The sequence below is a fragment of the Orbicella faveolata genome, unplaced genomic scaffold (assembly GCF_042242905.1).
Source record: "Orbicella faveolata isolate gen_17 unplaced genomic scaffold, um_ofav_v1 contig_47, whole genome shotgun sequence".
Lineage (NCBI taxonomy): Eukaryota > Metazoa > Cnidaria > Anthozoa > Scleractinia > Merulinidae > Orbicella > Orbicella faveolata.
The window spans coordinates 2,411,527-2,425,179 of NW_028301577.1; the positions used below are offsets into that span (position 1 = coordinate 2,411,527).

At 40.8% G+C, this 13,653-nt stretch overlaps 3 protein-coding genes across 4 annotated transcripts; all 3 read left to right on the forward strand.

Annotated features, from left to right (window-relative positions):
• The first annotated feature begins 1,088 nt into the window (after positions 1 to 1,088).
• On the forward strand, positions 1,089 to 4,403 carry LOC110043311 (uncharacterized). 2 transcript variants are annotated; one of them, XM_020748756.2, is made up of 2 exons: positions 1,089 to 1,194; positions 3,269 to 4,403. In XM_020748756.2, the coding sequence occupies exon 2, from the start codon at positions 3,276 to 3,278 to the stop codon at positions 3,864 to 3,866; it is 591 nt and encodes a 196-aa protein (XP_020604415.2). In that variant the 5' UTR covers positions 1,089 to 1,194; positions 3,269 to 3,275; the 3' UTR covers positions 3,867 to 4,403. The 2 variants fall into 2 exon arrangements, with proteins under 2 accessions (XP_020604415.2, XP_089135873.1); XM_089279747.1 differs by lacking the exon at positions 1,089 to 1,194 and adding an exon at positions 1,305 to 1,541.
• A 2,163-nt stretch (positions 4,404 to 6,566) lies between these two features.
• Positions 6,567 to 8,394, forward strand: LOC110043310 (uncharacterized). Its single transcript, XM_020748755.2, has one exon. It carries the CDS (start codon positions 6,687 to 6,689, stop codon positions 7,617 to 7,619), a length of 933 nt encoding a protein of 310 aa, XP_020604414.2. The 5' UTR covers positions 6,567 to 6,686; the 3' UTR covers positions 7,620 to 8,394.
• A 674-nt stretch (positions 8,395 to 9,068) lies between these two features.
• Positions 9,069 to 13,232, forward strand: LOC110043304 (uncharacterized). The gene has a single exon (XM_089279743.1). It carries the CDS (start codon positions 9,470 to 9,472, stop codon positions 12,803 to 12,805), a length of 3,336 nt encoding a protein of 1,111 aa, XP_089135869.1. The 5' UTR covers positions 9,069 to 9,469; the 3' UTR covers positions 12,806 to 13,232.
• The last annotated feature ends 421 nt before the right edge of the window (positions 13,233 to 13,653 follow it).

Consider the following 13,653-nt stretch of genomic DNA (forward strand, 5'->3'; position numbering starts at 1 on the left):
AACCTTTTGAGCTTCTGTGTAGAAGAGAGGACCTTCTGCACGAGTTACGCCCACAAGAGGCGCGCCAAACAGCGAATATTGGCTAACATACATATCGGACTTTTTCTGCTCGGCAAGAAAGACAGAGACAAGTGAGTTCAGTTCTCCATTACGGAATAGCTCATGCAACCTAAAATGCTTAATTTTTCTGAAATTTTATTCTTAGACTGGAAGGGACAAGTAACCAAATGGTACCATAAGAGTTTGTATGGAATTCGAAAATTATCTCCTTATGGATCAAACATTATCTCCGTTTATTCTTTGGAAAGCTACATCAAGTCTTAAACCGTTTTTCTGTCGTTTGGGTGCTTCTGTGTGTGTATGCCATTTGACCGATTTCGTTTTAACGGTGGGTGGTGTGAAAAATCGACCCACGTGGTTTACAGCCGCAGTAGCCTGCGTAGCAGGCGTATAAAGGGGAGGGGGGTGGGGGAGAAGGAAGAGAATTCGGGGAAGAAAAAATCCCTTCCCCGAAATGTCCTCGAAATCTCTTCTCCTCCTCCACCCCATCCCCTTTATACGCCCGCTACGCAGGTTTCAGCTGCAGAAGCGTCAAGTACCCGAGGAGGTTTTTAAAGACTTTTAATATTGTAACTTTTCAACGGAAAAAAGCAATAGTTTTTAATGTTTTCGATCAAATTTCAAAGTCCATAATGACAGACGTTTACAGAACTTCATATAAATTTCTGATCATAAGAGCATAAGAAATAAGCGTGCATTCAGTCACGCAGTCAGTTTCGCTTACGATATCGGTTTGTTCAATGAACACACAGGAAAGTCAGTAACGCTTCAGACAGGGTCACTGTGGGACTCGACAACAAGAAAGGAATTCATAAAGGGTGAATAACTAGCAAAGTTGTCCAAATGTAAGCTTACATTTATACACGCGAGGATCCAGTATTTCTTTTGAAATTCCTTGAAAAACCTGATTTAATAAAAACTGTAAGTAAGTACATGTTGAAGATATTTTCCGCAAAAGATCAGCCAATTGCGACACATGTTTGCTAGCAGATATTTGTGACGTAATAATTTCGTCGACTACACGACCCTCCTCTAGCCAAAGTTCATTTCCTCTTTCTGGGGAACTCAGTGCCTCGTGGAAACTGAATAAGTGTTCGTCAAATACAACTCAGCGAGAGCTAAGCGAAAGAAAAGGTAAGTGCAGTGCCGACTCGGCAAATTATTTAGCTTTTGCCGCTGTAAGGATAGCTTACAGAATCTTACAGCGTACCAGGATCTCGTGTTTATCATGACCACTGTAAACGGCGAAACACATCGTCCGGTCACGAGACTGCCACGAAGAAGCGAACAAGTCATAATATATATTTTTCAAATTGGTTGCATTTTACTGATGAGTAACGATTAAGTAAAGAAAAGTGTCAGTAGTGATTTGAAAGCGAAATAGATGCCATTATGAATAGATTCGGATCGAAACATTAAGCGGAAAGAAAGCGCTGCCTTCAAGTACCGAGATACTGCCCCAGGAAAACCCGCGAGAAAAGGTGGGATAACTTTCTAATTCGTCTTTTGACCGTAGGCTGCAACCTTACATTAACAACAGAACCTTTAAATACCCATATGTCATGTGGCCTGACTTACTTCAAAATTGTGCACACGAAACGTCGCAAATTTTAAAGCTTCAGCAGCTGCCAGACTAATTGAAACATCACGACAAAACATGATTTTGTCTTCTGGGCAACAATGCATGTCTGGGAACAACACATGCATTTGATCTGATTTTTCTCGGTTCATAGATCGGACCTGAACAGAACTAATTATATTTGAAGAGCAAAGTTTTAGCTGTTCATAGTAAAGCGATGAGAATTCCCTTCCTTTTTCGTAATTGAAGTAATCCTGCTTTCCATTGGGTTGCTAATGTAAACTGACTGTTTCACGTCACGCAAACCGCTTTCGCGACATTTACCCAATTGAGAATTGGTGGAAAGAAAGAAATCTCTGTGTTTCCTTGTACAATAACCTAGACTATTTTCCGACACTCCTCATCGCCGATTTCAGTGCAGCATTTTAATAAACATTTTAACTTCTTAGAATCATTTGTTCTCATTCTCCGAGCGCGGAGTCACTTACTTGGGAGATCACGCGATTGCCTGGCCAGCGGTATACGGCAGAAATTCAGCTAGCGATCCCTATTTTAAAATTTTGTCTTATTCTGATACAATATTCCCGACACCTTTCTTTACTAGAAAAGGAGGTAAATTTCTAGTCGCTTCATAATTTTCAAAAGTATAAGTTCAGAAGTCTGCACTATCGGAACATTTCGTCACTGACCTATATCGAGTTTGTATTTCCTCGTTTGATTTTAGAGTAGGTTAGAGATTTAGGTGATTGATAACGTGAAAAGACGTCATGAATCCTAAAATAATTGCCGACAATCTCGTCAAACAAATTTGAGAAAACATCCGTTTGAGACTGTCAGGATGATGGGTACTGTAATCTCAGCTATCAGTTAAAATTTCAGCCCATTGCTAAGCTGTGAGGAAACTTGGCACATCTCGGAGATCCATTATCAGTTAAAAAAAAAAGCGTAACATCTCAGCTGACAGTGAACATTTTGACGAATTCTCGCCTATTAGTCAAACCCCATCCAGGCCATCGTTGGAAACTTACACAGGCATTTCATAAGGACATTTCTTGCGGAGAAACAGGACTACCAACGTTGGTACTTTAAATTACTTTAGGGAAAAAGTCATTTCATTTATTGTTGATCATTGTTCTTATCATCTAATGAAATATACAAAAGTTGCATTTTGAAATTAATCAAAACTATAACAAAATTCTCGAACATGATTGGCTATCGGCAGCCCGATTTGAGCATTAATTGGACAGTGTACGCGTCATGCTTGTAATTGGACAGTATGCGTCATTTTGCGCGAGCTGTTGCGGTGCACTTTGTTGAGTAAACTGCTGTGTTTTTCAGCATTCGTGTCGTCCAATTCAGTCTGTAATCATACTCGTGATTAACAAATCGGACTCCCGCTTCGCGGTCGTCCGATTTTGTCAATCACTCGTATGATTACAGACCGAATTGGACTCCACTCAGTCCTATTACCATTATAAATAAAACTATATAAAGCAAAGATTTGTATTGTTTAAAAAATCGTTTTGAACTTTTGCCTAATTCCCTTTTGTACACGGTTAATTAGTTACACATGATTTATTCATAAGCAGCTTGTTGAAAAATTTCTTTTTTCTTTCCGTTTCGTTGTAGTGCTGTAATGACTCGAAACCAGTGTGGGATCTCGAACAACCAGATGACGAAAGACGATATTAAAACGAAAGAATCCCCTGAGGATCTAAATACTGCAGAAGGTATCACTAATCACTTTATAACTGAAGCCAACTTAGGAGTACAGGATACAGAAATGGACAATAAACAATCGGATTCAAGCTTAACAAACACTGCAACCAAACAACACTTGATTCCTCTTGAACAAAACAATTCTAGTGCTTCCATTAGTAATGGAGATTCAAAATTCGTGAGCCTCCAACTACGCTTTTGGAAAAGAACGAAATCGGATGGGGCAAGGTACAAGAAACGAAAACCGACCTGCTATTTTGGAGACAAGGAAACAGAAGACAAAAGACCTACACGTTCACGAAGCGCGGAAGTCTGCCGAAAACCAGTTCAAAACGCTGCAGGAATTTGCGAAAGTCCTGTGTTCTTTTCAGCGATTGGTGAATGGACAATTGTCGATCTCGATCCTGAAGTTTTTGAGAAGGAAGACGCAAAGCGTATAATTTATTTAAGAAGAAAAAAAACCTCTTACAAGGAGGTAGAACCAGAAAACGTGTGTTCTATTCTATAGTGAGACTACCATTGCAAAGTTTGCGGAGAAAGTAATTCCTCATCTCTCTCGTGATCGACAGCGGAGTGCGATTCAATCTCACGAGATAATAGCTACAGGACTTGGTGTTCAAACTCTTTACACTCCGAGAAAAATTTACGAATTGGCATGGGCAGTCGAAATATTCCCATGAGACATCGCGGCATTGCGTCATAACAACAAGTTAAGTAGCAAGCTAGTTAAAATCTAAACCAAAGGAATTTCAATAGAAATGTCGCTTAAGAACAATAGGCCACTCGTCCGGTGGAATTTACCATTATTGTTATTTCTTAAACAGAGGGTTAGAATTTTCAAGAAGTAATAATCAGTTGTAATCTGTCCTGCTTTGTTGTGGACTACGTTTTACGGGTAACCTAGCCAACGGTGAGTTTTGTTAGTCCTAGCCTAGCGGTAAGTTTTGTTAGTCCTAGCGGCGAGGATAGTAGTTGTCCGGAGTTTTCAAGAACAGTGCAAGAACGACGACAATTGACGACTGTAGAATAAAACCTGTGGACACCACTTTTAGTGGAAGTATTTTCAGTTGAACAGGGAAGCAGTAAACGAACCAACGAAAGAACGCACAAATGCACAAATGCACAAATGTACACACAAACGAACGAACGAAAAAAGATACAATGGCACGCACGTATGCACGCTTTCAGTATACGATCGGGAACTAGTCATGGAACGAAAGGACGAACGAATGAGGAAATGAACGGACGAGCGAACGAACGAAAGAACGAACTAACAGACGAAGCCGAGCGAACAAATCATCGACAGAAAAATCAGAATAATCGGACGGACGAAGAGCGATTTTCGACTGAGTGTCAAAACACCCAAAAGAAAGTTATCACTCTGACCAATCACAGCTCGAACCAAATGCAAGTAGCTGTCACAAACCGCGGTATAACGTTTATGATTTGTCGAGATTGGTTTTAGTTCTGCTAAGCCTGATTGGATGAAAAAGTGGCGGAAGATTCTTAAACTAATCACAAAGCGTAGTAAACTAGCCGAATGCAAAGCAAAGAAAATGCGAATTACTTTCGACAGAAGCGCTCTAATATTAATGTTCGGCACAAATACCAAGTTATCAGTTTGGTTTCACCAACAGACACTATAGTATTTTGGTTATTTAACCGGTAACATGGATGCGCGGAGTGATCTTTACGTACACCAGTATTCGGCTTTTGGAACTTTTCGGCCACTCTCTGAATATAACTGACTTGTTCTTTAAATTTAACGGTATATATCAGCAAATATCAGCAAATATCAGAACCACCGAAAAGAAGCAAAAACTGTTTAGTGATAAACTGGAATTAGTGAGACACGAGACATGCTATAGAGATTATGGAGGGACATTATTAGCCTGTTGCTTGTGCACGGTGAACTTCATTACGCTTACATTGTATTACGCAAGTGTATTAAAACGCCAAATTCACCGAGAAACAACTGATGGATATTATTTCATGTACGAGTCTAAGCAAAGTCCACGGTATTGATTTATTTCAACACTCCTTATATTGATACGAGTTAACAAATATTCCGGCCTTGATGATTCACGTGTTTGTCTTGTGTCGCTCAGTTCAGTGCCCTTTCAATAGACTCTTGGTACAAAGCACGTCCGCTGAATTAAATGTCTCGGTCACGAAATGTTTTTTTTTTCCTCCAGGGCGCTCGTTCCCCCTTGCTTCTTTATAAAGCACATCCTTCACTCATGTTAGTTGGGACCACCTTTCGGTTTTACAGCCGGTTCGTTATTTAATATGTAAATGTCATAAACCAGTCGCATAAGCGAGCAAAATTAGTGGCAAATGCAAGTTCGTGCAGTAAACAAACAAACATAAAAAAACATGACATTATGTGGTGTTCGGTTCTGTATTTAGCCAACGGATTCCGAGGTCATTTAGGGTTCATAACAATCGGTGATGGATCTCGGGGAGGGGTAGAGGCTGAGAGTAACGCCACCGTCCCCCCTCCCCCCCAACGCATAACTTGGATGAACTTATCACTATGTACAAAATAACGTAACTTACAGAATAAGACAATAACGTGAGCTTAATTCTTAGGGTCCTTTGAACCTCAATGTCAACATTCAAATTCTCCTTACAGGTCTCCATACATTTCTTCAGTACTTGTTTAGGGAATCTACATAAGTAAGCCTGAGTAGAGTAAACCCTAAAATGTTGGCCTTGCAATCTAAATTAGCCTGTGTACATCCGTCCCCTCACCTCGAAAAAAAAAATTGGGGAGGGGAGGGGGCGGATGTACACAGGCTAAATTTAAATCTTTTTTTTTCTGTGAGATGAGCAAGAGAATAATACACTGGACGTCATAATCCTCTTCTGTTACATCTTGCCTACTTAGTCAAACAAGAGTCAAAACTCTTGGACAAAATCCTTAACTCAGAAATATTTTTATTTGCCATAAAATATACTGGACGTTAGAGGTACACGAGTTAGAATATCTACTAGCTCGTGTGATCGCCGTCTTGTAGCGGCGGGGTGGCGCGCGTGTCTCTGTGGTGAGCTTATGTTTAATGCCGAAACGAATGAAACACTGGTTATTCTTTATACATTAAGTCCAGTTACTCTTTAAGGTTATTTTAAGCAGCGTTGACATGTTCCTGTCAGTAATCTGAACTTTGATCTGCATTGTCCATTGACAATCGAACAACCGAACGGGACATGGTGACGAGTATTCCACTTAAAGTATAAAAGGGAAGAACAGTTTTTCTTTTATCAAAGTTCAGTCAGCAGCTAGGTCCATACGGTTAGCTGTTACGTAAGCTCGCGAGAATCCACCATGTCTGAAAGTCCTTCAACGAAGCGAGGTCTCTTCCACAGGAAAATTGAAAAAAAACACGGTGAAAAATCTCCTACATCAGAAAAGACGAAAAGACGAAAGCATAAACGGGAAAAGTCGATGGCATCCTCAGAGGCTTGGCGCCTCGAAACCCCTGAAGAGCACTCAGAAGCTGAAGGAGCCACAGCGGAAATCACTTCAAACGTCAAGGCACCGAAAGAAAAGAAAAAGGCCAAGAATCTAGCCCACCGGTTATCATTTGGAAAAGGAAAGAAGAAGAAAATACGCTTCACTGAAGAGAAAGAAAATATTTACCTAGAAGAGCCCGCTCCTTACTCTGTTGAATGGGAGCTGCCGGAAGGAGACAGCGTTAAGGAAGGAATTGTCCAACAGATGGTCAGCCAGATCGAAGGCATTTCAGAACCTGAAGTTGAAGAATCTTGGCCGGCCACGGTGACTACAATCGATGTGCCCGAAGATGTCGGCTCCGAAATTGAAAGCTTGGTCCCTGTTCCGGCGTGCCCCACTGTAGAAGATATCAGATCAGTGAAAACAACCATCCAGGCTGAATTCGAGGGGCCTAAAGAGATCGTCCCGTCAACTGGGATCCTTGGGGAAGCATTCACGAATTTGAAACAACTAGTGATAAACAACGAAAATCTTCTTCACGTGAATCCTTCCGGAAGTTTCCAATACGTGGTAAGCCTATATTCTTCCGATTTCGGCCTCGCCAAGCTTATTGGCTTCTGGAGTTTTCTCCTGAACCGGGCAAGCGAAGCTACTAGACAGGTTTTGGTGTACTTTATCACCTCCTTAATCAAGAAGTATCCACAATGCTTCAAAGTTCACTTAAAGAAGATAAAAGAGCACCAGATAAAGAAACTTGAGGCAGCAAAACAGGAGATAAAAGTCGCTGAGACACTTATAGAATAGTTGATAGAAACTGCACTAACGATATCAAAATCTCAGTAACCTGCGTGGATTTTTAATTGCAGTGACCATTTGCTCATAATTACAAGCGCATGCTGTAAGAATTCAGTATGTTTTCACTATTACGTCGTATCAGAAAGAAGTTAATACAAAGTGCAAAAGATGAGTGATCAAATCGATGGTAATCTGATGAGAGATCACTTGATACGGTGCTTAGAATTTCTTCACGATATCAAAAGGTCGCTGTGTGCAAGTCACGCGTCCAAATACGACACCATTAACGTGAACAATGACTACGTTGAAAAACAAAAAACAAATTTAGAAGCGTTTTTCATTTTGACCAAGGGAGCAATTATTTAAAATTTTGGTTGTAAAGCGTTGAGCTTTATGCTCAATGCAAATACTTGAAAAGGCCATCCAAGCAAATTATTCGCAAATCAGCCAATGGGGAATGAGTGGTGATAGAACAGCTAGCTTCTTATAACTAATTTGCCAGAAATTTGTTGATACCGTCCGTGGTTTCTATTTGTCAATTTGTGCAGGATTTTTTGGGATGGCCTATTAGAAATATTCTGAAAAGTTCCATTTTAAATGTCCACCATATCTACTGGTACAAAGCCTTATTAGTACTAACAATTGTTTAAATGTTTTTCGCTGTTTCTGACAAGCTGTTGTCCGAATTGTTTGGATTGCTTCATTCATGCTTAAGATCACGAGGCTAGCTTAGCTGACTTGTAAAAAATAGAACACCAGAAAAATAAAGCTTGTTGTTCAGTGATCAGACTTGAAATTTGATATTCGAAGTTCAAACAAAGCGATGTGTGATATTTGACTGAGATTAGATTCCAGAAAATCAGTCATTATGAATTGTTCAGCTGCGTTCATAGGCAGAGTCGAGTGTGTTTGTAGAACGAATACATTATTAGTGAATTATGTAATCGCGCTGCCATCTCACCATTTCTGTCCAAGTTCAAACAATCGGTAAATCAAGACATCTATGATTTTCTTTATTCTCATCACCTGTCAATTGGACCATGTGTTAATTTTGTAAGGAGATATGATAATTTGATCATTCTTGGGAATAAATGGCTGGCAAAGCTAGGAGACAATACTGTCGATATACGCGTTGTTTTGCGGCAATGTTAACAAAACTTTCCATTCAACTCTATGAAATGATGCGTGCAATTTATTCAGGGGAAACACTCGTTTTGATTAACCTGTTCACGTTCTCTTCACATGCAAATTACAGATGGCTTGTGTCGCATCTTTCACGTTCAAAATCACAAAGAAATGTCGATTTCTCTAACCCTCTATTTTTCGAACTTCCCGATAACTCGAACCAAAAGTCATTTCTCTCCCCTCAGTCGAAAGCTGTAATATTACACCCGATTTCTCGAACTGGCCGAGTTTTCAAACCAATTTTTGTTTGTCTTGGAGGATGGATATATCGGGATTTCACTGTAGGTGTTAACTTTGCACTTTGAAGACGCGTGGAATAGACTTTGAACCGACCTAAAAATAATTCTGATTGGCTAGTTGCCCCGTGGAAATCACGAAGTTCTTTTGACAAGTAACCGAGTAAGCAAAACAAATCTATTCGGTTAGAAACAGTTGAGATTTGGATCCTCTAATATCTATCGACGGCAAAAAAAGAGCCTCATTTTGTTTAAATTCTGGCGAAAATGATTTAACTTCACGTGCACATATACCACGTGACTGCGTTTCAATAGATTCACACCTCTGCGATCAATGGACCTATTTAACATTTCTCCTTCAAATAATTTTATTCATTTCTGCGAAAACTAAGTTTGTAACGCAAGTGAAGCGATCTTTCTCAAAGATATTGGTGTAAAATGGCAGAGAGTTCAAAGCAGTCAGCTGGATTAGACAAGCAGCTTTTAGGCGCCAAAAACGAACCGGGAAAAGAGTCAAAACGTAAAAGGAAGAGAGGCAAAAAACCGACGCGAGCACAGTCTAACGAAACTTTAGAGAGCCAGTTGAAAAATCAGGAAAGCTTGGCTTGTGACGAGCAAAACGTTGCCGATAATAACAAAGACTCCAAGTTAAATACTGAAGGAACATCCCAAACGGTTTCAGCAAGCGACGCAAGTGGAACATCGAACATTTCAAAAGAATTCAATCCGTCGGACGAGAAAATGACAAAAGAAGAGCAAACACAAGGGCACGGAAAACGTGACGAATGTACGAACAAAGATGTCCAGCAAGATCTCGAAACGATTCAAGAGCAGGGAAACGAGGAAGAAGAATCTAACTCCGAACAAGCCAAACAAGATCATGCTAGCAACAGCAAGAAAGGCAAACTTGCTTTTCACCGCTCTAAAAAAGTGAAAATTTCGACGAGAAAGAGTTCTGCCGACGAAGACAAGCATCCATCAGATCCATCGGGTGAGACTACCGCAGTAAACATCGTGAGTGTTGAGGGGAACACGAAAACTGCCGAAGAACATGTGTATAAAGCTGGCGGAGCAAACTTCGAAACTACAGACAACGAAAGCGAAGGCGCGTCAAAATCTCCCGAGGCAACTCAAGAAAAGCCGCAAAGCAAGAATAACAAAGGAAAGAAATTGAAGCAATTAGCAAGCTTTGGTCGAAACAAAAAGAAATACGAGATAGCATTCAAGTTAGACGAAACTTCTAACGAAACACACGAAGAAAACTCGGTTGATACTCCAGGGAGATTTAAACGATCCCGGAGTACAAGCAGTCAACCTTTGCAGAATACCGAAATTGTCGACAATGAGTCAAAAGAACCTGTTGCTGCCGACAGCAGTGATTTCAACAACGAAAATACGAACGATGGAAAAGATGAAGGAACAGAAATCGAGAAGAAAAGGGGTGGAAAGCAGAAGAAAAAAGGATCGGTCCTTGGTTTTAAGCGGAGCAAATCCCAGCCAAAGAGAAAACCATCGGCAAGCGAAGATGAACAAAACACTGAAGGCAATCCAAGCAAAGAGAGTGATGATGTTAGCGCCACAGGAAGTGGACCAGTGGAAGAGAATAAAGCTGGATTTGAAGAAAGCAACGAAGATTCCAAAGCAAATGAAACAGAAGCAGCTGATTTAAAAACAGAGGGAACGTCGGCTGCGGCCGCGGAGATGACACAAGAAGTCTCTAACAAAGAAGAAACGAAGAACGCGAAAAGCAAGGAGACCGTCCCACCAACACAAGAAGATTCCAACCAAGTTACACCAAAAAAAGAAAAGAAAGAAAATATTTTGCGTCGCCGCCTGAGGAAGTTGAAGTCTCCTGGTAATATTCTCCAAGGAAGGAAAACATCACACGAAGATGAAAATTCCGTGGACGGTGCTGGTGATGAGCAGGCGGAGGAGAGAGCAAGTTCTGAACTGGAACAAACCGCAGAAGAACAAACACCGATAGCTGAGGATAACGACGAAAAAGAGTGTTCTGGTAACGAAGGAACTTCAAAAGCAGTTAAAAGAAAGACAAGTGATTTGAAGACTACCACTCGAACTTTGAAGAAAAAGAAAGAAGACGGCGAAAATATCATAGAACTTGAAGGTAACGAGAAGCACTCCGAAACAGCGCTAGCATTCATGAAGGGAAAGGATGACCAAAACATATACGAAGAAGTAAATGTGTTAAGCGATCTGAAAAGTTTCAAAGAAATAAAAGACCTCACAGAAGTGAAAGAACAGATCGACGATGAAGTAAACAAAGAAATGTCACAACAAAAGAGCGTTATGGAGGAGCACGAAGAAAGCAAGCAAAGCAAAGTCGATGAAGATATTTCGCGCGCGTCGCTCGCGCGTGATGACAATAAAACCGAAGAAGAAGTTTCCAAAGAAGCTCGAAGAAAGAACCAAAAACTAATGCAAACAGTCATTAATGAGTTAACCGAGTTACTTAAAAAGAAGGAAGAAAATAAAGCCCCAGAAATTGAAATACAAGTTGAAGAAAGAGAAGAACGCGCTAAGTTCAGTGAAAGGGAAAATGCAGTTAGCGAAAATCAGCAGTCAACGAGCGCACTTGATGACACTGGGCCTGAACACGAACCCAACGAAGAATCGTATGATTCGGATGTGACGGTAGTAACGGTCAAACGATTATCGAGCTATGAGTCATTAGTGGAACACAAAACCGAACCAAATACCGAAGACGAAGAAATACGAGCCATCGCTGAGGAAGTATCTTCGGAAAGCGAGACATCGCGAGGTACCGAGCCACCAGTTGAAAACGAAAGCAAACCGGATACCAAAGACGAAGTACGAGCTGTCACCGAAGAAGTACCCTTGGAAACCAAAACACCACAAGTCACAGAGACACGAGAGGTCGATGAAACCAAACCAAATACCGAAGACAACGAAATAGGCGCTATCATTGAAGTAACATCTAAGGAAACTGAGTCAATGGAACCAAAATTGGAAATGGCCATCTCTGAGGAAGTGTCTTCGGAAGCCGAGGCACCACTGGAATCCGAGTTACCAGTCCCAAACGAAACCAAACAAGAAACCGAAGATGGAGAAATAAAAAGCTTAACCGAAGAGGTATCTTCCGGAACTGGAACTTCCGCAGCGAACAACGAAGATTCGCAAGTTGACACAGTCCATGTTCCCAAGGCTGAGGCCCGGGCAGAACACAAAACCGAACCAGGTACCGAAACCGAAGAAATTCACGACATCAATGAAGCCGGCGAAACCTCGGAGACCGAACCAAATCAGGAAGATTCCACAGTCGAGGCAGTGAATATTAAACCTGGGGAAGTCGTGCCTGAATCACGGGCAGAACACAATACCAAACCAGATACTGAAGGTGAAGAAGTTAAAGACTTCACTGATGCCGGCAAATCTTCTGAAACCAAGACACCGATAGAGAACAGAGCAGGTTCAAAATTCAAAGGGCGTATAGTGCAGGTGAATGCTCTGAAAAACGAATCGGAAGTCAGCGACGACAGCGATGAGTTGGAAACCATAACGAAGGCAAATGAACTGGACGAAAGAAAAGAGGAAGAGGACGAAGGTGTTGGTCAAAGCAAAGAGGACAGCTGTTTAATTGAGAGTACCCAGGCTCCCTCATATCAGAATTCCGTGGAAGAATGGATCGTGGTACATCGAGTGGACTTGACTGAGGAGATTTCGCGCCAAATTAAACACTCGCTGGTGTTTAACAGTCTGCGAAGATCCTACACCTCCTGCTGTACGATCATGTGACTGTAAGAGGGAGAAACGCTCCGTGCTGAGCAGTCACTGTATCATGTGACAGCTGAGAAACAATGTACGAAAGGACGCGTCCACAAGTTCAACGTAGCACTGAGAAGACTGTTTTGTACGGGTATACACGATGATTAGGTGATCGAAAACGTGTTTTAAAGTTATCGAGCCTGAAATTACTTGGCGTCATTGCGCAAAAATTCATTTTAAAATTTCACTATTAATAAGAAGCTAACAAAAAAATAGGTGCAAAACAAGTACTCAAAAACAAAATAGAAAATAGTAGTTTTGGCAATTGATTTAAGTTTTGATGTTTGAATATAGAGAAGATTTAGTTGCAGAAGAGATGTTTCAATCTCGGTCTTGAAATATTGTATCTTTTTCCTTGAATTTCTTCATACGAGTGGAAATAAAGTACTTAATCATACGCATTTAGCTCTTTCGTTAGCACATAGGAAGCGAAATTGTCACGCTTAAGGAGCATCTATACTCTATTGAAATCATAATTTCCCCTCTAACAGTTGACGAATTTCAGTATTCTCATCACCTGCGTGATCTACGATGCCCGAATATTGTCAGGAGAAAGTAGGTGTTTATCACTTTGAAATTCTATTTCTCTATTTATAACTTTCCTCTGGTGGAAATCCCGCCTAATTTTTACAAGACTCTTCTAGTTTGCAAAAATTAGGCGGGATTTCCACCAGAGGAAAGTCATAAATAGAGAAATAAAATTTCAATTCTCCTAACAACATTCGGGCATCATAGATCACCCAGGTGATGAGAATACCAAAATTCGTCAACAGAACGATATACTCTTGATAAAGGGTGAAATTCTCACAGCTGGCAAT

Bases quoted from the DNA above. Each gene is read 5' to 3' on its own strand.
- LOC110043311 (XM_020748756.2), top strand. From the start codon at position 3,276: ATGACTCGAAACCAGTGTGGGATCTCGAACAACCAGATGACGAAAGAC.
- LOC110043310 (XM_020748755.2), top strand. From the start codon at position 6,687: ATGTCTGAAAGTCCTTCAACGAAGCGAGGTCTCTTCCACAGGAAAATT.
- LOC110043304 (XM_089279743.1), top strand. From the start codon at position 9,470: ATGGCAGAGAGTTCAAAGCAGTCAGCTGGATTAGACAAGCAGCTTTTA.